Source organism: Camelus bactrianus, chromosome 27 (genome assembly GCF_048773025.1).
Source record: "Camelus bactrianus isolate YW-2024 breed Bactrian camel chromosome 27, ASM4877302v1, whole genome shotgun sequence".
NCBI classification, from domain to species: Eukaryota; Metazoa; Chordata; class Mammalia; order Artiodactyla; family Camelidae; genus Camelus; species Camelus bactrianus.
The window spans coordinates 27,077,558-27,104,614 of record NC_133565.1 but is presented as its reverse complement, the minus strand read 5'-3'; the positions used below and the strand labels follow the sequence as shown (position 1 = coordinate 27,104,614).

Genomic DNA, 27,057 nt, shown 5'->3' with positions numbered 1-27,057 from the left:
GCGGGGAACCCTTCCACACTCAGGATACCCTAAGCCCATGTTTTCCCACAACACAAAGGGATAAGGGCCCCAAACATAGGCTCCCTTTGCAATCAGTTCCCTTACCCTGTTTTCCTCTAATGCTGCCAAGGGCTTGTTGATGCTGTTGACAAATTTGTTGACGTGCTCGAAGTGCTTTGTCATTTCTGTGGCTAAGACCATGTCGATAATACCCTGGCGCAGGGTCCGGTAGTCATTCCTGTTTCAGAGGACAAACGAGAGGCTGCTGCAGGTGACTGATCCAGACCGGAGACGTGCTCCTGAAAACAAGCTGTTAACCTAGGATACGTGTCCACTGCGGCTAAAATTCTGACGCACCGGTAGTCAGCAGCAGGGCAAGCTTTAAAAGAACGTGGAAGTTGTAGGCTACTGCCTCGATCGCCTTTAGCAAGCAGAACCCAAACAAAAGTTAAAACCAGAAGGTTATGGGCAAGACTGCACAGAGACAGTGTTCATGTGGCTGTCATTCTGTAGCATAAGGCACAGAGTTCTTAGATAAAATAAGACGGGACACAGGAGGGGTGAACAAAGCCAGCTCTTAATGAAGACAGACCTGTGGTTATGAATTACCTACTCCACCCAGAGGGTCCCTGAGATCCAACAATTTTAGTGCCCAGACAACAGAGGGCAGACCTTCTGAAAGCTGAGATACCTCTTCCTCCAGCCTTTGTTTTTACTGCATTATTATAAAATTTTGATTTTTTGAGGATGCAAACCCCCAAATTAAAAAAGTACAGAGAGTACAAACTGAACTCTCTATTTGGCTCCAGCTACCCTATTCTTTTCCCTGGAGACAACCAGAGTTACCAGGGTCCTGTGGATTTTTCCAGAGATAACTGGTGTATATACAAGCAACTAAGAACAAAGCCTACTTTAACTCCGCCTATAATATTCTGAAACATGGCAAAGGAGTTTAAAACTTTCCTTAAAATTCCCCGTCAGTATTCCTCATGACAGAACTCTGCCATCTAATACTTGTTAAGTCCCTGCCATGAGCCTGGAACCACACTAGACACCAAGGGCACAGTGGTGAACAAAACACACACGGCACTGATCTTACAGAGCTTAAGAATCGAGCCAGACATTAGACAAATGGTGGAAGTGATTAGTTTAAAATGTGGTAAGTGCTGTGAAAGAACTTGGGACTGAATAATTAGCGATGAGAAGTCTGCTGGGCACCGTGGAGTCTTGCAGGCAGAGACGTAAGATGATGTCTCCCCTGAATCTCTAAGGGCTCACGGTGTCAGTCTGACACTTCACTGTCTGGAAACGTCAAGACACAAAGGAGCTGAACCTTGAAAACACGCTAAGTGAAAGAAGCCAGTCACAAAACACCACATACTGGGGATGCTTCCATTTATACAAAATGCCCAGAACTGGCAAATCTACAGGAAGTAGATCCGTGACTGCCTGCCTAGAGCTGGTAGGGGAGTGGGGAGGGACTGCCATTGAGTTGGAGGTTCTTCTGTGGGAGGTGATGGTTGCACACCTCTGAATATAGTGAAAACCACTGTACATGTTAACTGGGTGAAATGTATAGTATGAATTATATCTTAATAAAATTGTTTTAAAGAGAGAGAGAGGAAACATACTTTCCTAGTCGTTGTTCTTACCTCTCCATGTTTTTAAAGATATTGCATTTGTCATCTCCATTGGTCAGCTGGAAGGCCAAGGCCGCGTGGTGGCTCTCCAGCACCGCAGTGTCGTTGTACAGGATGGCCAGCTCGCTGCCAGCATTACACAGGAAGGAGTTGGTTCTCCCAGGGTGGTCCACGTCGTGAATGGTGGCTGCAATGAGGGCAGCGGCCTCATCAAGTGGATCTAAAGTTTGCTGAAAACCAGAGATTTTTAAAAAAACTGGGGCATGGCATTGAAAGCAAGGAAGCCTCTTGTATAGTTTTCTTTCTGCCCTACTATTAAGGTAAGAATATTTAGGATTTCTGAGAAAAGCATATTGTTGAGCAAATCTAGTTGTCCTGTCTCCACTCAGAAACAGTGACATCTTTATGCACATTTATTAGGAAACATTATCTGGTTCTCAGTCTCACACAAGGTAAGGACTTACCACGATACAGGGGGTCCTCAACAGACAGGAGTCACCTCCTCAGCCAGTCTGTCTCTAGACCCATCACAAAAAAAGGTCCTTAGTCTGAAATACTGACTTAGACCAACATAAACTAGAATTACTAAATAAAAGAGAAATAATTGTTTAAGGTGTGCATCACTTACATTAACTGGGGATTGGTCTCTAGTTTTCTGTCCCCTTCTGGTGCTATCTGTTGATGTCAGGGTTTTGAGTTTGGTAAAATGATCTGGAAGTTTGCCACCTTTTTCAAGGCTTTGAAAAGGTTTATGTAACATGGAAAAATTCCTTAAAGGGCTAAAGAACTCACCTGTCCATCTGGGTCAGGAGCCAAGTTTTGAAGAAATTAGTTGATAGTTTAAAAACTCCTTCCATGGTATTGACCTCTTTTGGTTTTCTACCTCTAGCATTACTTTGATTTAAAGCTTTTTCTTCCTTCCTTCCTTCCCTTTTTCTAAGGAACCATCATTTTAAGGCTTCTAAGTTAGTACTGAAGTGTACGGTACTTTCTTCTGTCATTCTCCATTTCACATGTGTGTATTTCTGTACTTCTTGATTAGTTTGAAATAACCAAGAAAATTAAATTCTAGCCAAAGAACCATCTGGGATTTTTGCTCGTCTCATTCTATAGGTTTTGTTATATAGATTTCTCATTTTGTTTTCTAAATAGTCTGTTACTTGGGGGTTTATTTCCTTGTTTATACCCAAAATATTTTCTTATTTGTAGCAGCTGACATTTTAAATTTAACCTTTAGTTATTCTAGCTTTTGTTGTAGTTAGAAAATTTTGAAATTCTGAAGTTTATCAAGACATTCATTATGTCCTAGTATAAGATCATTTTTGGAAATACTTTGCAGACACTTGAAAAGAAGGTGTATATCTTATAAATCAGTCTTATATTTAAACTGAAATTCAGTAGTTTTAACTTTGGGTGAATTTTATCTCAATAAATGCTATTAAAAATTAAGATAGCTTTCTGAATATGTATTTGTATGTTATCTATAGAGTAGTTCAAAAGCAAGTAAATTACAGCAGAAATCAGGTTGTCTTCATCTGCTGAACCACATTGACCCAGATGTCTTCCCCTGCCATTTGTTTTCATAGTTGATAAAAACAGTCCTCTCTCTGGACCCTTATTCTATCCATAGTCTTAGTCGTGATCTTTCTTCAAACAACAACAAAACTAGAGGGAGCAGAGAAAGGGCAAGAGAGTCCCAGCTCTGAGCAGGCTGCTTTCAGGGTGAGGAGTGAACAACATCCGCCCAGCATCCGTGAGCCAGAAACATCCTTTCACATTGTTCTCCTCCACACACCAATCCCAGGCCACAGATGGGGAAGTGGGACCGGGAGGCAGTCCCCCCGCTCTGCCTGACTGCCAGGGCTGGGCTTGGCCACCATGTGGCTGCCCCAGATGCCAGGACATCAGGCAATGATGCCTCGCTGTCTCTCTCATTACTCACAAGGCCCTGTTTTCTTAGATACAAACCCAGTGGTTCGGTTTTCTGCTCCCACATATACTTCTAAACGTGAAATGGCCGTGACCTAGAGCTCCCTGGACCCGCTCTGCTATTTTATGACAGATGTTGAAGGAAATAACACAAACGTTTTGGCAAATCGGTACAAGTCTAGTTGCTGCTTTGAAATTTTCCCTAATGAAATAATTTACAATATGGAAAGCTTTCTTAGGAAGCTTGGTTTGGGAGTGGGCAGCGAGCAACATGCCTTGAATGGGCCCTTTCTTCTGTGAAGCTCTCCTGACTGTGACCTACTCCCATCTCTTTGCTCCTGAGGCCTCAAAGCTGGAGCTAAGGCTGCTAAATGGCCCCCAGGTAGACCCTGAGCCAGTTCTGACTGGCCATTGTAGCTGCCAGTGGCCACTGCTCCTGATACTAGGAGCCTCAGGGAGCCAATGAGCCAGTGGTCCTCACCCTTCCTTTGCTGCAACGACGCAATGGAGCGGGACAGGCACTGGGGATACTGTCCAAGTGGAGTGGACAGCAGGCCTTCTAATACAGCAAAATCAGGAGGATGCCCAGGAGGGTGTGAGAGTACAGAGGAAGGGCACCCAAGTCAGGACTGGGGGTGGAGGGGAGTCCAGGGACGGCTGACGTGGCTCCCTGAAGGACAGGGCGGGATGTGAGGGAAGCCAGCCAGCAAGGGGAGCAGCATGTCAAGGGCAGGAGCTTCAGACCCTAAAGGGGTTTAGCACGGCCCAAACATGGCCTGTGTGGCAGGGAGCTGTGCACGCCATCCTCCGGGGTTTCAAGTTTAAGTCCTGTAGGAGATGGGAAGCTGCTCCTGGGAACAACATGGTCAGACTGAGTTCCCTAGGAGGCAGAGGACTCAGGGGTTCTTGTTTGGCACTATCTAGATGACAAATGATGGGACCTTCCCTGGGACAGCAGCGGGGGCATTATGCAGAGGAGATGATTCTGAGAACACTCAAGGGTTGCAGTAGGCAAGGTCAGATGATCTCCAGATGAAGAATGAACTGAAGATGACTCCAGGTTTCTGACCTGCGTATCTGCCTGGAACTCTGGACCGGGAAGGCAACCCTGGATGAGAGTGCTGGGCAAAGATAATGAACTTGGTCTCAAATCCCGCTGACTTTGAGGGATGGGTGGGGGCATATCCAACAGTGAGGGACTGAACTGAACTTGTCTGTAGGTTCAGGAGGAGACCCCCAAAGACAGCTCTATCCTGTTCTTTCTGGCTTTCATCCCAGGGACCAAATGCTGCTCCTTAATCTTCCACTGAAGAGCTGGGGTCATGTCATGAATTAACATGCCAACCCCCCAGAGCCACGGCACAGCCCCTGCCCCACTTCTCATGTGGCCACGCCCTTCCTGGGCCAGGCTACACACACGTGGGGACATTCCTGAGCAGTCGCACTGCCTGTTAAGCATGGAGCACAAACACAGCTCACCTTTATCCTCTCCTTGCAGAGAAAATAGGCAGTGGCATGCAGCACGTCGGCAGAATGCGTGGAGTTGTGGTAGGGGTTAGAAGAGTGGTAATTGGCTTCGATAATTTGTAGCCACGATCTCAGCGTTGTCTCGGAGCAGTTTAAGAATTCACAGACTCCAAAGCGAGAAAACATTTTGAGACCAAGATAAATCAAAGGCCTACAGAGAAAAACACCCACAGCATTAGAACAAAGCAAAGAAACAGGCAAAGTGTTGGATCTGAACAGATTAAGCAAGCAAACCCAAGCCAGACTCCAGAGTGTGTGCAGGGCAGCCCCGTGGGACCTGTGCAGGTGGTGCTCTGCAGCTCTTTCTCCTGGTCACCCGTGCCAACCCTGGGTGGAGCCCAGCTCCAACCTCGGAGCACTCATGTGATACTCCCCACTGGCTGGGGTGACTGCTCACGCTGCCCTTCCTGATTCAGACTCCTGCTTGCACTGGTGGTGTCCCCCCATCACCTGCAAATCAACATGATGCCAGGCTAAACTTGTACCACCTTGAGCCCTATCCTCTCCTTTGGACTTGCTGGACCTATGTCATTGGCCAGATGTCCAGCCTAGGAGAAAATAACAGGTCCTGATGACCACATGTGAGCCAGATGCTGTCACATGTCATGTGATGGAGCTGACAATCTGGAGGCGGGTGTTACAGTATGAGGAGGTTTCCCCAGAGGTGACCAGCTGGCCACCAAATCAGGCCCTTCTTTGAGAAGTCATCTTCACCCAGCATCTGGCCTCCGCTTGGAAGGTCAAGAAACTTGTCTCTGCTGAGGCAGTCTCCAGAGGTGGTGGGCTCACAGGACTGGAACTGACCTGCCTTGGCCAGTTCACATGAATGTCACTAGTATGTAAACCAGGGGCCCGAAGATTTGTTTACCATGGGAATACACTTTTCTGCTGTCCTTGCCCGTGTAGGGTACATGGATGCAGAATGTTTCAAAAGATTGACTTACTGTGAGCGTGAGCAAAGGGCAAGGGCTGTCTTGGGGACTGTCACTCAGACTGGGATAGGACCTGACAAGTTATCCCACGGCTGGCAGAGCATATCTCTCTTGCGGCTGCCTTCTGTCTGCCAGGGTCTGGATCTCGCCCTCCTGCAGGGCAGCACTGGCTCACATCAGGTCTGGACACCCTTTCCTGTGCGCCAAGCCAGCCACACCCCTTTGGTTGACTGCTCTTTTCCAGCACAGTACAGAGCGGAAGTTAAAACCCCAATCCCACCTGTGACGACACCCAGATCAGGATGATGGGAGTTTGGGATGTCCCCATGCCTGTCACCAACACAGAGACTCAGATCTGGGGACAGCTCTTATCAAATGTGTTTATTTCTTTCGTGGGGGGGATTAGCTTTATTTATTTATTTTTTAAATGGAGGTACTAGGGATTGAACCCAAGACCTCATGCATGCTAAGCATGCACTCTACCACTGAGCTATACCCTCCTCCCACAAAATGTTTTTTTCTCATTTTTTGTTCTAGGCTCTAAATGGGGCTCTCTGTCACTATCTCAACATACCATCATCTATAGGAGAAATTAATACCCGTATTTTATAGGAAAAAAAACTCTGCTATCTGGAGAGGTTGAGACATTTGCTCAATTTCATGCTTGCTCTCTCCATGGAAATCGTGACCAGGTGGACTCCCTTTGGCTTCTCACTGATCCCCTCCTTGAGGCCTAGGCCCTGGCTACTCCTTCCTGAGCCTGACCAAGGAGTGGCTCTGGGCAGAATCCATACTCCTTGGGTGGCTTTCTCCACATCAGCCTTTGGAATCAAGCTCTCTGTCTGCTGAGTGCCCCCTGAACTCACCTTTTATGAGTGGCAGCCTCCAACTCAAAAATATCAAAGTCCCAGTATTCCTCATTTTCCATGGCCCGAGTTATCCGCGGTGGGATGTCATGAAGGGAGATGGGGGTGATTATAGTGCTGGACATCTGTTGAAGGTCTGCAAAGTGATGTAATTTGGAGAACAGAATTAACAGGCTTTCTGGCATTGACTGGTCCGTAGGGAGAACAGTGCTGCTTCAGGGGACAGTTGCTTTGTTTCTCAGGTTTCATGATGTAACAACTTCTTACTGATGAGAAAAATTATCTGAAAACTTTTATCTGGAAAATTTATTTTCATCATTTAAGTTTGGCTATAATATTCATAGTGATCCAAAAAATTTAAAAGGAAAAACTTACTTTTTGTTGAAAGAACATACTCATTCCCGGATAGTCTTCGCAAACCATCCTGATAAAAATCAAAGGAACAAGAGAAAGGGAAGTCACAACTATTTTCTCTCTCTCTCTCTTTTTTTCTTTTTCACAACTATTCTTTATGTCTTGAAAACCCCAGATCAGCGGGTCCCAGAGGACAGCTAAGGGCAACCATCTCCAGCGCACCCCAAGGCTCCCCTATGATCATCACTGTGGTCAATCGTGCACTTGGCCATTCACCCCAGAGCACACAGCCTGCCGCTGGGAAGGAGAGCAAAACTCAGGGGTGGGGGCAGCATCAGGGAGGCGGGCTTGAGAGACGCCCCAAAGCCCAGCGTTCCTGCTGGCGCTCAGACCAGTTTGCTTCCTTAGGGACAACGCCCCTCTGCTCTCAAGCCTTTCCCACCATTGCCTTGCCACCCTCCTCACACTCATGGACACTAGGCTTCTAGAAAACCAGAGTCCTCCTTGATCTCTAAGCACCCCCACTCCGCCCTGCTGCCTCTCAGGGTGAGAGCTGCTCCCAGACCACTGCCCCAGTCCCTCTGGGCCCCTCTCCCCATCTCATCTTTCCTCTCCCCTCACCCCTGGGGCATGGCCCTAGCCCGTCCCTCATTCTCCCTTTGCCTACCGGCTGCAGGAGCCTCTGTCTCAAATAGGCAAGACCACAGCTAGACATTTTCATCCCTGGGAACCGCTCTACCCTTCAGATTACTGAGCCCCATGCACAAAGAGCTCTGTGCAGGCCAGCCCATAAACAGATCACCTCTGAGAAAGCAAACAACAGCAGGATCAAGCCAGCAGCCTGGTCAAGTATACTTACAGACACTAAGCCCCCAACGAGGTCGTTGGCATGAGGATCATCATCCTTAGCACCGAATTGCGGCGAATATAATTCAGTGGTTCTTAGAATTTCCAGCACACGGTCTAAGGCTTCTGTCACAGGCATGGGACTGCTCTCCTGTGCAGCATTGATAATATTGATCACCTACAGAACGGAAAGAAAAGACCTGAGTTTCATAAGCCATCCAGAGTCAGGCTGGCGACAGTGCTCACTGCTACCTAGTTAAAGGGCTAGTTAAAATGTTCATGTCACACATCCTCTCCTCAGGAGGCAGCTCCATATAACTAGGGGAGTAGTAGTGTTGTTGGGGGCCCCTGTTTCTTCTTGCTGAAAATAGTCAACAGGGAGAACAAGGGACTTCCGCGCCCAGTGGAGACAGACCACAAACTTTCACCTTGGTGATGGGCGCCTCGATCGTCATGGAATGTATCCGAGCCATGGAGGAGTGTCGTCTCTGGCTGGAAACTGTGGAAAGATCACGTGACGCAGAAATCAGAGCATGCACAGCCTCGGGCACCTGTCCCGCTCCCTCCTTCCCCCAGGCCCCATGTGTTCAGCTGCATTATGAAGAACTACAGATACACACGGTCAGTGAGCTTCCTTCCCATCCTCACAAGCCTGGGATTCTGGCTTAACCAACTGCTTCCTTCAGTTCTAGGCACTAGGACGCACGTGTCCCCACAGACTGAACCTCTGAGGTCACAGGTCGGAGAGAAAACAGAGGAAACAATCTAGCAAGTCAAGGCCAAACAGTTAGCCTCTTTTTGTGTTGATAACAATAAGGCTTTATAACTATTCAGTTTGCTGGATCCAGGAGTAAAAACGTCCTGAAGACAATGCCACACAGGCTCTTTGTTTCATGTACAGCAGCAGCAGTAAACACAACTCACCATTAACTGAAATACAGGAATTTCCTGTTCAGTTTTTCAAGGCATCTTTTGGTGCTTCTACTGCTATGGTTAATCTAGATTGATTAGGTAAAAACCTTAAGTGAGGTGGGCAACAAATCTTAGGTTTTAAAGTCTGTTAAGTTTTTGTTGTTCCTGTCAAGATCCAGTTTCTTTGGGGTGGGGAGAAGCCTGGGCAGTGTTCAGGCAGGCAGAAAACACGCACAGTGTTCTCTGTGTCGCCCTGAAAGCCCCACTGTCAGGACAAGTGCTGTTTACCAAAGACCTTTGAGGACCACAGACTGTTCCACAGCCTGATGCGTCAGATCTTATTTTACCAAACTGAGGCCCAAGGAGAAACACGGTGCAAGATTAACCAACTCAGAGGCTCTCAAATGCTTTAAATTTCAGAGACCAACAAAACTCCTTAAATCTAATTTTAGTGACCAGCACATGGTTGCCAACTTTCCATTTTACCCAACAAGGTAATTAGACCAAAAATAAAAACCACTATTCTATCACTATGTCATAAAAGGACTTGTTCTCATTTAAAAATGTAATGAAAGTGACAGATACTTATAAAAACCAAGCAACACTGTAAATGCAGTAAATTAAGAAAAAAGAAATAAAAGGTACAGAAATTGTCACGACCGTGTGTGTGTAAAGTCTGAAAGAATCTACAAACACTACCCTTACAATCAAGGAGTAAGTTTATCAAGGTTACTGGGTATAAGGCCAATACACAAAAGTCAACTGTATGTCTGTATACTAGCAACTAACAATTGGAAATTGAAATAAAAAATAGAATTACGATAGCATCAAAAATCATTATTTAGGAATAACTCTAATGGGAAGATGTACAAGATTTATACACTGAAAATGTGAAAAACTGCTGAGAAAAAATAAAGACAACCTAAATAAAGACAACCTAAATAAAGACAAAGAGCACACTCATGTTTTGAAAAACTCAGTGTTACTGAGATTTCAATGTTCTCCAAATTGAGCTATAGATTTAAGACACTCCCAACTAAGAATTCCAGGAGGCTGCACATGTGTGTGTAAACTAACAAGCTGTTTCTAAACGTTATATGGAAATGCAAAGGACCCAGAATAGCCAAGGTACTCCTGAAGAAGAACTTCACACTACTCGGTATCAAGACGTACCATATGCCTGTAGCGTTCGATGGGTAATGGTGCAAGCATGGACTAAAAGAACAGTTAAATAGAATAGAGTCCAGAAACAGACCATCTATATAGCCACCTGGATTACAGTAACGGTGCTACTGCCAAAAATGGCTTTTCAATACGGTGATGGGCCAACTGGGCTTCCCCTGCAGGGGGACAATCCATCCTTGATCCCTACTCTCACTGGATATAAAAATTAATCTGAAATGTATCACAGACTGAAAGTGTAAACCAATAAAGCTTCTAGAAGAAAACACGGGAGAACATTCTTCATGACCCTGGGGTAGAGAAAGATTTCTTAAACAGGACGTAAAAAAGCACTTGCTATGATAGAAAACACAACAAAATGAACTTCATTAAAATTAAGAACCTCTGTTCATTAAAAGACCATTAGAAGAGTGAAAAGGCAAGCCACAGACTAAGAAAAATATATTTGGAATACCTGTATCTACATCTAGAATATTAAAAAAAAATTACTACAAACCAACGAGAAAAAGATAAATGATAAGACCCAATGATAAAAATGGGCAAGATATTTGAACAGCACTTCACAAAAAATGATATTCAAATAGCCAGTAAGCATACAAAAGAGGTGCTCAACCTCATTAGTCATCAGGAAAATTAAAATCAAAACCACATCCAGCAGAATGGCTAAAGTTTAAAACACTGGCATAAGCAAGTGTGGGGAGGACATGAGCAAATAGAACCCTTGCAGATTAGTGATGGAGTTAACATAGTACAACCCACGCGGGAGAGCTGTTTGCAGCTGCCCAAGGCCCAGCAATTCCACTCCTAGGTAGGAGAAGAACACATATGTCCACAACAAAAGACTTGTATAAAAATATTCACAGCAGCCTTCTTTACTGCCACAAAGTGGAAAGATGAACACTAAGGGCTGTTAATAAGAGAACGGATAAAAGAACTGCGGCATATGCATACAATGGAGTACTATCACACAGTAAAAAAGAGTGCGACACATTCACCTAACAACATGGAAGAATCTCAGAAACACTAAAAGGAGTGAAAGAAGCCAGACACACAGAGTGGATCCTGTCCGATGCCATTTCTATGAAGCACAAGAGGCCAAACTCCCCTACGGTGCAGGCGATCAATGGTTGTCCCTGTGTGGTGGAACAGGAGCACGAGCGGGTGCCCGTGTGTACGCATTTTCTGTATCTATTTTGCGTGGTTACAGTTTCTACAGTTCGATGTACAGAAGTGTCAAAATGTATTGAACTGAACACTTAATATCTGAATCTTATTGTAAGTCAATTGAAAAGAACTGATTAAAAACCAAAAACATTAAAAGAAAAATGTTCAACTCTTAAAAATCCAGAAATGGACAGAGTAATCTAAACGATGAACAGAAGTAAGTGTAGTGGTGAAGGCGAGCATGGGCCCCTGCTCTGCTCGGCTCTGCCCCAGGGCTGTACCAGTGAGCGCCACAGTGAGGATGAGCGCCCAGCCACATACTCGTGTAATCCCCACATAATCCTCTGTGGATGCAAAATTATCCCCATTTTAGGACGAGGAAATGGAAGCTCAGAAGTCTACCCCCACAGTTGCCCAGAAAGCAGATGAAGCTGGGGCTTGAATCAAGGTCATTCTGAGGCCATGGGCCACTCTCATCCCTGCGACAGCACTCTGCTTCCCTGCCCTTGCAGCACAGGTGGGATCTGAACCGTCTTTCCAGTGCAAGGACGTCTTCCGGTCCTCACAACAAATGCACAAGACGTGAGGGCAGGCACTGGATCTCCGCTGTAAAACCTTCAAAGTTCTGGCTTTTTATCTAGTAACTACCAACTGCATATGCTTCCCAATTCACCTCTGAGTCAAAGAACATACACAGCTAGCAGTAATATTTGCCTCCATACCATAAATAATTTTCATTACATTTTTAAAACTACGAGATCATTCATGCCACATATCTACCTAACCTTTAAAAATTATCTGCTTAATAAAAGTCTTTCACATTCCAAAATGCAGGTCACTTCCCCACCAAAAGGTAAGCTTCCACAGCAAACTGCAGCCCATAATGGTAAGAATCTCCAAATGCATTACTCGTAGGATTACAGCAGATAAACTGACATCTGCTGTTACAGTTTAGAAAATGAACTATAGAATTGGTGGTAAAATGTATCTTTTTCTTTATTCCCCGACTCCAACAAAAGGATCAGAATGGAATCCACTAGCCAAGGAGTCAGGGGAGGAAGACGTGGACACAGACTGCTAGAGGGTCCCCTCCTTGCTGAACTAGGTCCGGGCAGTGACCCGGGGAGAAGACGGGAAGGAGCGTCAGACATCCTCATGTGTTCAACACGGACAGGAGAACGTTTTCTCCTTGTCTCTGTGACCCACCTTCGCTTGCTCGAGAGCCAACAGTTCTGACATCTAGGGAGCTTTTTCTCCTGTCTTTATGTTTGCCCGACTGATTATCTGTGGAAACAATTAAATGATAAATTACCTCTGCAAAGGGATTTTTTTTTAACATATTAGGAAAATTACCAATCTAAAAGTTTTAAAAAACAAAATTTAAGAATCAAAATACCATTTAGGATGCCACAAAAATCAACACAGTGTACAGAAATGAAGACTACGAACAATTAGGTTTTAAGGGAAGCTGACTTTCTCAAAGTGTCCCACCTGGTTCAGTCATAACCAAGTGCTTTACAGTCTCCAGCTTACATAATTACAGAGCCCCATGATGCAAAAACTAGCAGAATAGGAGACTCTCCCCTATTATACTTCTATACAACTGAACACGAAGGTGGGGAATTTTTTATCCCCATCCATCCTTCCCTCAAAGGATAAAAAATCTTTTTATGCAAGTTTCAAAACGTCCCAGGGAAGAGTGTGCCCCTCTTTTCGAGGGTGGTACAGGGAACACTGGTTTCTCTGACCCCACATCCCGGGGATGGCACCACTGCTCCTCGAGGCTCCAAGCAGGGCTTGTCTTTGACTCCTCTCTCCCCCTGACTCCACACCAATCAAGGACAAGGCAAAGCTGACCCTCCTCCCTGTACCCGCCTCTGCACCTGCTGGTAGCCTCACCACCCTGTCCCCATTTCACAGACGAGGAAACTGGGAGCCGCTGCACAGACGAGTGATCACACAGCCAGCGCTCGGCTCAGGTCTCCCCACCACAGCTCTGTCTTCTCTGCCTCCTCACCTGGAATCCTGCTCACAACCAGGACCCAGATGCAGGCCCTTGGTATTCCTCCCCACCATTGAGAAGCTTCTCTACTTGCTACATCCTCCTTTGTGTGGGCACAGGCAGTGACCTCGTCAAGGTTACTGATGGCCTCTCGCTGCTACATCTGAAGGACACAATTCAGTTCTTACCTGACTTGACTGACCTGTGGTTCTAGACAACTGATCACTCTTTCTGGAAACTCCTGGTTTGCACAAGTCCATGTTGGCTTTCCTTGCATTTCTTACTATTCCTTCCTAGTTTCTGTCATGATTCCCCCTTCCTCAGCACCCCTGGTTTCCCAAAGGTTCAGTCCTTAGCCTTCCTTCTCTCCTCAGACAACACATTCCTCCCCACAGCTGTAGCTAATTTCTGTGTCACGTCTTATCCCAGGCCTGTCTCCTGAGCTCGACTTAGATCTGAACTGGCCACCCCTCAGGCACTTCAAATGAACTCATTATCTTCACCAAAGCCACTCCCCAAATCCACTCTTTATCCCAGGTCACTGAACAGCATCTACCTTTTTGCTGAAGTTGGAGACAAGTCGTCTATGACTCCCACCCCATCCCCGGTTCTCTCCCTAAAACGGTCAGATAAATCTCCAGATTCAGTCTCCTAAATACCTCTTTAATCTGTCCCTGCTCTGTCCCCATCCTGGCTCAGACACTTGTCATCTCTGGATTATAACAACAGCCTCCCTCATTGGTCCCACAGGCCCCAACCTTGCCCCCTTCAATCCATACTCTAAAGGCAACCACGTGACCCTTCCAGAACCAAAATCTGACCAGATCACTCCCCCGAGTCAAACATTTTAATGGTTCATTATTGTTTTGGGGATAAGACTTAAATTCTCCAGTGTGGCACCCAGAGTCCTGTGGTACCTGGGCCTCCTCTCTCCCAGGTACCTATTTATGAGGTGCTGGTTCACCTCCCAAACCTCTACGCCTTGGTACAAACTGCTTACCTCCACTGAGCAACGCACCTCTCCGTGCCGCCACCTTTACCTGGTTAACTCTCGATCCTCTTTGAAGATGCAGTTAAGATGCAGTTCAGGTATCATCACTTTTGGGAAATCTGCCCCTAATGCCTCTCCACCCCATCCCAACACTGAGTAACCGCCGGCTTTACTGTCAGTCTTCCTCACCAGCTGGGAATGATGTGAGGGCAGAAATAATCTCCATCTCCCTTTCCTAGGTGACCGGCACAGCCAGCACGTAGCAGATCCTCAACAGACATTTCTGCCTCTCCAAACACCTGCATATGCCTGTGCACAAATCAAAGTACCACTAACACAACCACTGAGTGCATGGCTCCCTTACTCGAAACCCTTCAGCACCTCAGAGATAAAGAGGAACTTGCTGGCGGTCAAGGACAGGAACAGTCCGCTTGCAACAGCCTGCCTGTCATCTCTCGCTTCCCTGACCACGCGTGGGCTGTGTCAGCACAGCTGCTCCCCACTGTCTCAGCAACAGCCTTGACATCTGCTGCATCTGCCTCCGACACATGGCACTGTGCCCTCCCCAAACGCCCATCCTTCCAGTCACACCTCCTCTCACCCACAGGCAGACCCCAGTGTGTCTCCTTCCTCTGAGCTTCGTGGAGGGCAGTGTCCACACAGCTGGCTGATAAGACTGCACTGCGAACTTCTTGTTCCTTCACCCTTCTCCCTTTTCGCCACTCAACAAACATACACTGGGCACCTACCGTGTGGCAGGCTCTAAGTCAGGCGTTAGGGACGGGACAGTGAGTAAGGTACGGTTCCCATCCTCGAAGAGGGTGGTCCAGAGGGGAACAGAGGCGGGTGAAGTAAGAATGACAGTAATGATTTCCAAGCGCAGAAGGAGCCCCGAGGAGGAAGCAGCGGAGTCTCCTCTGAGAGAGGAGCTGAGCGATGCTCTGCAGATATAACCCAGAAGAGGAGGAAGGCACCCCCAGGAGGAGGCAACTGCTTGTCCGATAGAGCAGAGTGTGGCCGAAGAGCGAGGAGCGGCGCGTGTACCGAGGCCGGGGCTGCGGCCAGTGTGGAGGGAGACGAAGCAAGCCTTCATTTCTACTCCACATTTTACAGTGACTTTCCCTCTTTGTAAATACGAGCTCTTCTTGCTCCCGACAGCCCTGACAAGAAGGCTATGCCCCAAGTCCCTATAGCACTTTGTTCTTAAACAACTTTCTCCTGCTCCTGCAGGGAGTGCCCAGCTCTTGGCAGGGACTCGGGATGGCCGAGGGGGCGTGCCGGAGGGGGAGCCGGACGTCTCACAGGCCGCAGGCCCTGAGGCAGCAGCTCGCTCAGGCCCTCCTGCCTCGGGAGTGCTGCACAACCACCGACGGGCGGGAGGATGCTAAAGAGGCCTGCGCAGACCTGGGCTTGTTCAGCACTGCCTGCAACTTCATGTCTCTGCTCTTGGCCTCCTGTTCTGTAAAATTTGACCCCTCCACACTGCCCATCTTTTTAGTAGAGGGAAGTCAGCAACATTTCCTTGGCCTGTGGGGTAAGTCCAGGAAGCCCTAGAGAAGCCCTGAGAGCAAAGCCATGCAGCCGTGCTCATGAACAGCCGCCTCCATCCCGACACTAACGCTGTGGTCCGCCAGGACCGGCTCCACCTGGGGTGCCAGGAAGCTGAGAACCAGGCTTCTTATGTGACTTGCCCAAAAGTCACTCTGCTGGGAGCAGTCTTTCAGAGAGCTTTCTCAGAGATTCTCAACCATTCAAGGGCTTATGGAGTGCCTCCTCTGCACCGGGACGAGACCTTCTCAGGGTCTCACCCACCGACCACCAAACTGCCAAGTCTGCAGCGCTTGTCAGCCCTGGGCTCGCGGCAGTCTCACAATGGTAACTGCCTCCTCCTCCTGAGAAAGCGCCCTTTCTCCAGATGCAAAGCAACACTCCTTTTAGGTCTGTGAGGCTGCTATCAGTGGCCCCAACCCCGGCGGCACATGAGAAACCTGCAAAATATGCTGAAGCCTCTTCTCCATAGCACCTTGTCATGTTACTGGCAAGGCCTTTCCTGACCATCTCCTTGTCCCCTGCACCCCCACCCCCACCCTGAGAGGAAACGCAGAAAGCAGGTTTTCACAAGCAGAGACATTCACCTGGCCTGGCACCTGAGGCCTGTGCAATGAGTTTTGGTTGAATTCTGCCCTGGCCTGTTTTTTCTCCTCTACACGACGGCAATCTTGGTATTCTTGTCTCTGGTCCCTGCTTCCATGTAGTCTCCTACATACAGGCTCCAAAAAGCTTCTTCAAGCTCAGATGTCAATACGTTACTCCCTGCTCGAAAATTCCCACTGCCTTCAGATGAAAACCCTAATTTCCTACCTAGCATCTAAGGATCCTTCATGATCCCAACTCCTTTCCACACTGACCTTTTATACCAGTCAGAATTTAATCCTGCTCTTTCTGGAACACACTCTGTACTTTCCTTCTCTGGTGCCTGTTTTTATTTCTGGAATGCTTTTCCTCCCACAGCCCTCTTCTTACTCACATTCGCTTCTCCCCTGTCGAGAACTTTTCCTTCTTCTTCTGAGTCACCACGGCACCATGAATCCTTCCTCACCCATTACTGACCACTTCTTGTCACCTGCTATGTGTCCCCTGGTAGCAATGTCTTTCTTGTTTTCACATCAAAGCCTGATTGCTCTTGGCACGCCCACAAGAACTGTCCCAACGCGTGCTTCAAAGCCTCTGGAGTTGACCATTTGGATTAGAAGGCCAGCTCTACCACATCCTAGATGGACATCCTTGGCAAACCATGAAGTCTTTCAGTTCTCTTATCTGTAAAAAGGGAACTTCATCTATAAAGGGTCTACCCCATTGGGTTATTACCAGGCTTCAGTTAAATGCCCTCTAAGTTAAGCACTCAGCACTGTGCCTTGTACACAGTCAAAGCTCAGAAAACCACACAGGAAACATGCCCAGAATGAATGAACGAGCTGCTCCGGCCCTGCTGAAGGCACATCACCAGCAGCTGAAGGGATGCAGACAGTCTCCTCCTCGGGCAACCAGAGCATGGCCTGGGCAGGGCAGGGCGCTGCACCGCGTCCACACGGGCTTGCAGGAGAACCTCTGGTGTGGAGCTGGCGTGGAGCTGCACCGTCCCAGCCTGGCCCCTCGTCCGTGAGGGCCAGAGCAGGAAGGCGGCCTGCTGAAACCATGACTTCTGCTAGAAGGAAACAGGTGACTTCAGGCCAGGGGAAAACACTCCCAGTATCACAGATCTGGGAGGACCGGATCTTGTCCAAGGCACAGGTCCTCACGAGCCAGACATGAGGTGAGGCAAGTCTGACAGGGTCCACCTACCGCCCTGAAGTCTGGTGGCGGGAGTGTCCCTGCTGAAGCTCTGTAGTGACAGCCAGCACTGCTGCCTCTTAAAGCACAGATCAGGCCAACAAAGCACACTCCACTCAACACATCTTCACAGAAGTCCATGCATTTGAAGTGACCAGTTCTCTCCCCACAGGCTGAGACCCGTCCCAGGACACCTGTCAGAACTCCCACCAGTGCTCAGGTCCTTTGACTCATAAACCAGCCTGGGAATCAGGGAGAGAGATGCTGCCACGGGGCCAGGAAAACACAGTCCCACCTACGCACCAGGCAACCTTGTGAGAGGGAGGGTCGGGTATGATTTTTTTCAAAAGCTCAGTGAACCCTAGGAATGAATAGGGGGCATCATACCTGTATGGGTGTCAGACTGAACACATTCAGTTATTTTCTCAGCCTAAAAATGAATTTTAGAAGCCATTAGTTCTGAGCCTAGCTGTGCAGTGGGGGAAATCTTGCCGGGCCGCGGGCTCTCCTTACATACCTTATTGCTGCCATTGCACACTCTGATAATGGACACATAGTGTCTAATTTTTCTGCAAGTAGAAAACAAGGCATTATTTCTCTCCTGGCTCCCTATTCTGATGGATATGTAGCCATCTTTTCATTATGAAAAGAGCTCTCTCTTTCACAATACATACAATGCTTTGAAGAGAGCATTTCTATTGTTTGTGGCCAAGGCCATCAATAAACGAACAAGAGTCTACAAACACCCTCTGGTGTCTGTGTAGAAAAGAGGCTGACTCGAGTTAAGACAACAAAATCCTTCCAAGTCTTCACAACATACAATAAAAAAATACCTATGTTTTAAAAAATGTACTCATGTTAACCAACCAAAAGCCTTTAATTCCCTGACACGTTTTCATTTTCACAACCATTTATATTGATGCTCTTCTTCAAGTTCCAACAGGCAGCCTGCTCCCAGCCGTTCATGGAAACAGCCGAAGGCCACACTGGGGGGCGTTCACATTTAACTCGTTTAGCTGCGAGTCTTAACACAAAGCGACTGGGGCTCAGCTCAGAAGCTGCTGACTCTTCTCACATAATTATTTATTGCCCCTTTGGTTTGTTTCAGTTTTTCTCCTTGGCAATCAAATCCCTACATACTTCTCCCAAAATTATTTGAAAAGGACATAAAAAGGCAAAGAATCAGAACAGAGAGCCCACACAGACCCGTCTCCCCGAGGCCATCGCCAGCTGGGAGCAAAGCCTGGTGACCAAGCACGTGAGCTGTGCAGTCAGCGCAGAGCCCTGCGGCCGGGCCACGGACCTGGGCCGGAAGCCTCGCCTCTCCAAGCCTCAGCTTCCTCATCTGTGGAATGGAGATGATCACAGGGCTGACATCACAGGGCTGCAGTCAGGGTTAAATGAAGGGACGTCTACCAGGCACTGAGAGCCCAACCCAGGGGGAAGGGCAGCTGTTAGAACCACCACTGCCTCACCTCCTCCTCTTCTTTTTTTCCTTTTTTCATTTTCATGACTGAGATCATACACCAGGTATGATTTTATATTTTGACTTTTGCAATTATCAAACATTTTTCCTCGTAATTTAATTTTCTGATAATTTCTAATGGTTGCATATTTGATTGCTGGGTGTTCTACAATTCATATTCATAATTTTCCACTGTTCATATTATTTAAGGTAGATTCTGAGACAGACCATATGAAATTTTTAGGCTCCTGATATACACTGCCTTCCAATCTGTGGTCACATCTGCTTTATATGAGTTTCCATAAGTGATAATATTTAAAATACTTTTATCTAATTTGATAGTTCTGTGCAGAAATAACACAGGCTATCGAGTCAGATGGAAATCGTTTACATACAGGGAGTCCACCCGTTAGTGTTCTTAGCACACAGCTTAGAAGAGTGACACTCAGATCTAGATACTTTAGTCTCCTACTCAAGTTAAGTCTGGTGGCTCTGGGTTGCCAGCTGGAGGGTCAGGCTGTAACCACAAGGAACTACCCTGGAAGGCTGCTGTTTGATAATACCTGACCTTGTTACAAGTCTTTCTTATAAATTTCTGCATGCAGTTTTTTACTTAAGCATTTAAAGCAAATTTTGCAATAAGCCAAACATGGTATGTTGACTCGAGTACTTGTTTTTTCCACTTACCCTCCCTGTCCAGTGACAGGTATTATCTTCACATTTTGTTGTATATTATCTCCATTTTTCTTTTTGGCATAGTAAATTCCTTGCCACTCCTATAAATGGAATGTAAGCTTCATTATACACTGCGTTCCAAAGCTAAACCCAAGAACATTTTTCACCTCAAGTTCCAATTCATTTACCATTGCTACTAAAGCAATTAGGATAAAAAAAAATCATCCCAACCCCAAATGCAATTTTGGATAATCTGACAATTCTCTCTCAACCTTCTGAGAAAGGCTGAGAAACAACAGGCAGACGAGGTTTATGGAGAGGCATATTGGCATTATTCTCCATCTGAACATCATCAGAATTTCTCCACTGCCCCTAAAAAATTCCAGTTGATTGGATACCAAGAATCTGACACTCCAAAGCCCCTGCCCCCCTTATCTGCCCAATTCTGAGTCTCCACTTTGGTTCCCAGTGCAATCTGGACTCTCTCCACTGACCATGGTACCACTGTTCGCCCGGGGCCAGCTGATTCTCAGCAACACCTTCTGCCCAGGAAGACCCAATTAGAAAAGCCATATATTCTTTCACTTCAAAAAACTGCCCAGCTAAGCAGTCTGTCCTGCTTCAGTGTTGCCAGCGAACCAGCTGGTTACTAACAAAGGACAAACGGCAGCTCTTACATTCTCCCCCAGAACTTGGGAACATGCAAAACAAATGACCAGGTCCCTTTTTGAAATAAAGCAGTATGGAGGCAGATAATGCGGTCATCTTTCAAATTCTCTGCTCATAGCATAGATAGATTTTAGAGAACAGGTTTCCTGCTGTTTGAATTTGAGGCCCTTTGTACCTGGAGCCCGACAGCATAACTCATGAGGCAAGACACTGTTCACCTGGATCTGGGTAGATGCCAGGGCCGACAGCTAATTCAGCTCCATCTCGACTTGCTCTCCCCAGTGAGGGAGATGGGCCGCTTCTCTGTAAGTGCTGTTGCCAGGTCAAGGAGCACGAGAGCCATCATCCCTGGCTCCCACCCCACGGAACCTCCCAACGAAACCCCTGGCTGACCCAGAGACATGGGGCCTAACCGCCAGACAGGGGAGGCCCTGGCAAATCCCTTCAAAGGCTGCTGGGGTCTGGGATGGCTGCTGTTCTGGCTGCCACGTGTGAGGGCCCCTCTCCTGGCCAAGGGAGGGAACTGGGCCTAACCTGCGCAGTGTGCCTGAGATTCTGTGGGTCTCTTCATCCATCTCAGCCTTCATCTCTCTTTCCAGAGGACCTGCCTCTGTCTCTAGTAAGAAAATCATCATTCTCAACAGAAAAGCTGAAGGCAAAATAGGATTCGAGCAGTGCCCATTTTTTGTTACCACCCTGAGGGCACTACTGGGCCCTCACAGCTGGCCTGCTCTTTCCCTGTTCTCACTGTAAGGCCATCTTGTGTGCTCAGAGCCATGGCAAAGCAAAGGACACAGGCCCATTCACGGTGTTTTCAAGGGGCCCAAGCCAAGTGGGAGTAAATGCTTTGTAGAGCCCCCTCTGCCCTCTATGCAGGCTGCCTTTTCGTGCTACAGGACAGGAACAGGCCAAATGCCACAAGGGAAGGGCATCACTTCCACTGGGGCCTCCGGACAGTGGGCAGGACAGCAGGTCACCAATTTTTCAAATGTTCTGAATAATCAGATTAACAGTCACAACCCAACTTCCAAAAGTTAAATAGAGCCCAGCAGAAAAGCCTAAGAATAACTAAGAAAAGCAGTAGCCTCTTCCTCCTCATCATATTTTAAAACCTTATGAGGTGCTGTCAGAAGCCACTGTTCAGAGAGAGAAATGACCTTTCAGACTGAGCCTGCCTTTGTCTACTCCTTCAGCACCATGATTATGTGACTTCTCACACGACTGTGGAATGACTCTTTTATCTGTTTTGCACCAGGAATAGGAGTGCTCCAAGAAATCTTTATTGTGCTCTTCTTTCTATACCAGGATCTAGCACAGTGCCTGGCATTCAAAACATGCTGAATGAATGAACGAGGCTTAGAGAATGATGGGCTCAGGTGTGTTCAGAGAAAGTGTCAGCTCACTAGCAATCCTTTACCCAGGACTACTTGCCAACATCTATTACCACTTAGAAGATCGATGATTAGAAAGATCAACTTACTTATTACTAAAGTGAAAACAATGATTTTCAGTGTCAAAGTTACTCTGCTTATTGGCTGATTAGGTTATATACTTTCTTGGCCTCAGTTTCCTCATCTGAAAAATGGGCATAACAGGTGTACACTTCCCCAAGCTTCTGGGAAGAGTGAGCCTGAGATTACCTGCCCGAGCAATGCTTAGTGCTAAATCGGCTTCCTTCCCTCTCTGTTATGTGAACGTAACAAGGGTACTGACCTCTTACTTACCTTGCCTATCCTGATGCATGAATTTATAGTATCGAGCAAATCAGCCTTTTTTTCATTTATAGGCACTTCTGCTAACTCCTTCCCTATTAATTCACCTGACTGATAGCCCATTGTTGTTTCAAATGCCGGGTTTGCATACTGGGGAGAGACAAAAGAAAAAAAGTCAAGTGAATTTAAAAAAATTTTGAAGAGTGGTGTTTAACCTAAACCATCATATTTTTCCTCAGAAAGCTCAGAAGCCTGACACTCACTATGATGGTTCTAAAGCCACAAGGGCACAAGCCCAGAAAAACCCTGGTGTCTGGAGAAGGCTTTGCTCTGGCGACACCAGGCTCGGCTCGCTGCCGTGTTCTCCTGAGGCTCCAGGGAGGGTGACACTGGCAAAGAGAAGCCGCATGGAGACAGACCCTGGGCTGCTACAAAAGGGCTGTTTAGATTATGATACAGTGGAATAAAGCACCAGACTGGGAGTCTGAAATGCCCAGGCTCTACTCCCACTAGTCACTTAACCCCTCCAAGTCTCAGTCTACATATCTGTTTAATGGGAATGAATCATTTATTTTGTCTCTTTCATATGATGCAAATGAATAATGTTTTTGGAAAGCAGGCTATGAACTAGGAAGTGTTTGCAAATGTAAGGTTAAATTTCAAATAGGACTGTAAGGCTAGAAGAAAATGGATGAGAAAGCTGTGTGTGTGCTGATAACAAATAATGATGATGATATAACAATAATCATACTGTTTAGGGCCTGTTTTCCTTGCCAGGCACTACAGTAAGCAAACTCATTTAGTCCTCAGAACAGCCTTATAAAATGCAGGCTGTTGATAGTGTTAATATTATTCCCATTGGTACAGATGAGAGAGCAGATTCAGATAGATTAAGTAAACTGCCTGAAGGCACTCAGCTAGAAAGGGGCCGAGGCTGATTGGAACCCAGGCCTGACCTGACACCAAGCCCGTGCCCTCAACCACCGGCCCACGGTACATCTCAGGGCACAACTCCTGAATGTCCGCATCATCAGGTCTTAGAAATTACTAGTTAGAGCAAAGTGAAGAACTGGAGTGCTCAGAGTTAAAATCAAAGTGGAGCTAGTTCTCAAACAAAAGGAACATTTCTCTGGCACAACTCCCTCCCTGTTATCTAAAAGTACAAGCCATGTTATCTCAAGTCACTTACACGAACCCACTTCACTAATAATGCGTAATCTGTTCAGTAATTACTAGTTTATTTTTTAAATTCTGAGTAGTTTCTTACAAATTTCTGTAGGTGTAAACTCTCTTCAGAAACGGGGAAAGGTGAGCGTGTGTAATCCTTATGGTCAGAGCCTCTCCTTGTTGAAATAGTCCCTCCCCCACCCCACCCTAGAAATAACCCTCTGGACAAAAGTCCCTCCTTGCTAAATAAATAAACAAGCAAAAAAAATAATAACAATAATTGCAAATGCCATTATTTCTACAGACTATTTTCTAGTATATTGAGTAATTATTAGAATCTTTTCGTACCCATAGGGAATTTATTTTAAATTGCGTATTTTATAGATTTTATTCTGACAATCTTCTAAGGAAAAAATTAGTCCCTTGAACTTCAGGAAAAGAAAACAACATATTAGAGGAGTTCAAGCCTAAAAATGCAAACAAATATAACCAGAAATCCAGACGTACAAACTTCCAAAATAACAAACCTGTATAATGTGGTCTTCACTTGTAATTTCAATTGCTTCTTGACTTTTCTCTAATGCAGTGAATATTGAGTTACAAGCCCTTTAGGGTTTGGAAAGAAAAAGAACTGATTAATGTAAGTACTTCAGAATATAATACAGTCTTGGGATATTACATTAATTTATTTAAATGTGTTATTTGATTATAAGGGTAACAAATGCTAATTTAATAAAAAGAAGAGGCGAAATACCATAAAGCAAGAAGCACACACCTCCTGCAAAGCCACTACTTGGAATCATGACTATGCACAATTTGGTGCCTTTCCTGCCAATCTAAGGACAAGCTGATCAGGTGCAACACATGCCAGGGTTCAAATCACAGCCCTTCACTGGCTGTGGGACGTGACTGAACCTCCTTGGTTCTCCCTTCTCACCATCTGAAGGGTCCTCATGAGGAATTGTGAGAAAATGGAGTCAAGAACTCCACACAAAGCCTGGGAGAAAGGAGGCAGCCAACCGTCTGCAGCTATCGTTTTCAACAAATTCTTTCCATAAAATTGGGATCATCGAGATCACTATCTTTGTTCCCTGCTTCCACTTAGCCTTGTATTCTGAGCACTGTCCCATGTTCTCAGTGTTTGAAAACACTTTTTAATTGCACAGGTAACTATTTTTTAAAATTAGAAAATAAAAATAAATGAGATACTACATCATACGCACTAGGATAGCTATAATCAAAAAGACAGATAAAAACAAGTGTTGGTGAGAAACCCTCATACTCTGCTAGTGGGAGTGTAAGATGGTGCAGCTTCTTTGGAAAACAGTCTGGCAGTTCCTCAAGCTGTTAAACGGAGAGTTGCCATATGACCCAGCAATTTTACTTCTAGGTAGACATCCAACAGAAATGAAAACATACGTCCATGCAAACATTTATAGCCAAAAAGTGGAAACAACCCAAACGTCCCATCAACTGACAGATGGATAAAATGTGGTATATCCATACAAAGGGATATTATGCAGACATAAAAGAAAGTCCTGATACATGCCATAATATGGATAAACCTTGGAAAACATTATGCTAACTTAGAAGAAGCCAGTCACAAAGGACCACATATTGTATGATTCTATTTTATATGCAATGTCCAGAACAGGCAAATCTATAGAGAGAGAAATTAGGTTAGTGGTTATCTAGGGCTGAGGGTAATGAAAACATTCTAAAATTGTGGCAATGGCTGCACAACTCTGTGAATACACTTAAAGCCACTGACCTGTGCACTTTAAAAAGGTGAATTGTATAGCATGTGAATTTTATCTCAACAAATCTGTTTTAAAAGAAATGAGATCAAATCATCTGAAATTCCAACATCTACACGTATCAGTTGGTGCTGTAGGCAATTACTTGTGTAAATACACATGTAATATATATATTTATAAGATCACACTCTCCAGTTTCATAATCTGCTTGTCCCGAACAATATACATTAATATCTTTCCATGTCAGTAATTAGTTCCTTATGATCATTTTAATAACGATATAACATTCTATTATAAAGTTATGCCATAATTTATTCAGCAAACTCCCCGTGACTAGACATTTAGGTTGCTTACAGTTTTTTTCCTTGCATATGCTTCAGAAGATGAAAAAAAGAAAGCAACTACCTACTTGTTCATGAAGTACGGAGATTACATTAAGAAAACTAACAATTACAATGCTTTCACATTATTCCTGGTATTACCGAACTGTCTAGCTAATAAGACAAAGCAGCTTAGCCAATAAGCTTATTTCTTGGCATACAAAAATCAAGAGATAGTATGTGAATTATACCTCAATAAGGTTGTTATTTAAAAAAAAAAAAAAGCAAGAATCAAAAAACAATGAGAAGTAAGTTCCCACCTCTGATATAACAAGCTTAGATGGATCTGTGAGAAGCCCTACTGCGTTTTCTCACTCTTTTAAAATTTTTGCAGATCTGGTAAATAAAAAATGGTATATCATTTTCATTTCTTTACCAGTGAAGCTAAACATCTTTTCATGTTTACTGGCTGTTAATCTCTCCTATAAACTGCCTGTTTACAACACATCTTTTTTAATTTTTTCTACTGCTTCCATTTTTAAACTGTTTCATCAAAGCTCTTTACATATTTAGGATATTAACTTGTCTGTCCTGTGTGTTATGAATGTATTTTTCCCAGTTTGTTATTTGTCTAAATTTTAACATTATTTAAGGCACTTTTACTGAGACAAGTTTAACATTTTTATGTTGCGTAATCTGACTCTCTTCCTTTATGAAGTCTGGCTTTTACATTATGCTGAGTTTAAAAAGACTTCATCATTCAATTACATATGTTCAATTATATTTTCAGTACTTATGTGGCCCTACTTTTTAACATTATTCACTGGGAGTTTATTTTGGGACTGGGTGTGAGATTGAAATATAACTTAATTTTCTTTCCAAGTAGTTAACAAGTTGTCACAATTCTATTCACTGAAAAGTCCATTCTTTTCTGTGTGGATTTAAATTGCCACGTTGAACACATATGCTATGTTCTTAATTCTTAAATATACTTATGTTTCTTTCTAGACTTTACACTCTAGTTCACTGATCTGGCAGCAACACAAAGTTGCTTGTTATAGTTTTTAGTGCATTTTAATATCTGGCAGAACAAGTTTCTCTCTATTGCTCCCAATTCTCTAGCCCCACACTTCCCCCTTCCCTTCATGTTTGCTTATCTCCCTTTAGAGCGGATACCTCCTGGCACACAGAGAACAAAGCAGAACATGAGGACAGACAATGATTATGGTTTTTAAAATGTGGGTTACAACCTAAAGGACTACGTTGCCATTTGCTGTTTGTGAGATCTTGGATATAAGTCAGTTAACCTCCCTGGTCTGTTTCTGCATCATGATTCAACAAAATAAGCACTAACATCACCTCCTGCTCCCTCTAACATGCACCTAACTCCGCTCTCCTCTGAGAGAGGGCGGTAGCCCAGTTTGCTGTGGGAGTGCCACAGCCAGGCTGCAGAAGACTCCGGAGAGAGGACAAGGCAGGCCCGAGGGCAACCACCCATCTCAAGTTTCCCTGCAGTTTGGCAACAGAAAGGAGCTCTTCTGTAGACCTTGCCCAGAAACACCTCTGCTCAGCAGCACTTCTCTGCCTCCTCACACTTCATTTCACTTGGGCTACGAA

The 27,057-nt window shown here is 45.5% G+C and overlaps 1 protein-coding gene across 3 annotated transcripts in view; it reads right to left on the bottom strand.

Moving 5' to 3' along the window:
* PDE8A (phosphodiesterase 8A) overlaps positions 1 to 27,057 on the bottom strand; it is a 117,652-nt gene that overhangs the window by 10,644 nt on the left and 79,951 nt on the right. For 2 of the 3 annotated variants that reach the window (XM_010955119.3, XM_074354160.1), the window contains exons 7-19: positions 23,891 to 23,969; positions 22,209 to 22,346; positions 19,828 to 19,916; positions 18,193 to 18,244; positions 18,063 to 18,105; positions 12,559 to 12,636; positions 8,523 to 8,593; positions 8,108 to 8,272; positions 7,270 to 7,318; positions 6,895 to 7,030; positions 5,049 to 5,247; positions 1,653 to 1,870; positions 106 to 238 (exon numbers count right to left, since the gene is read on the bottom strand). In XM_010955119.3, coding sequence (XP_010953421.1) covers positions 106 to 238; positions 1,653 to 1,870; positions 5,049 to 5,247; positions 6,895 to 7,030; positions 7,270 to 7,318; positions 8,108 to 8,272; positions 8,523 to 8,593; positions 12,559 to 12,636; positions 18,063 to 18,105; positions 18,193 to 18,244; positions 19,828 to 19,916; positions 22,209 to 22,346; positions 23,891 to 23,969 — 1,450 coding nt within the window. The remainder of the gene's footprint in view (positions 1 to 105; positions 239 to 1,652; positions 1,871 to 5,048; positions 5,248 to 6,894; positions 7,031 to 7,269; positions 7,319 to 8,107; positions 8,273 to 8,522; positions 8,594 to 12,558; positions 12,637 to 18,062; positions 18,106 to 18,192; positions 18,245 to 19,827; positions 19,917 to 22,208; positions 22,347 to 23,890; positions 23,970 to 27,057) is intronic. The other variant, XM_074354161.1, reaches the window with a different exon arrangement.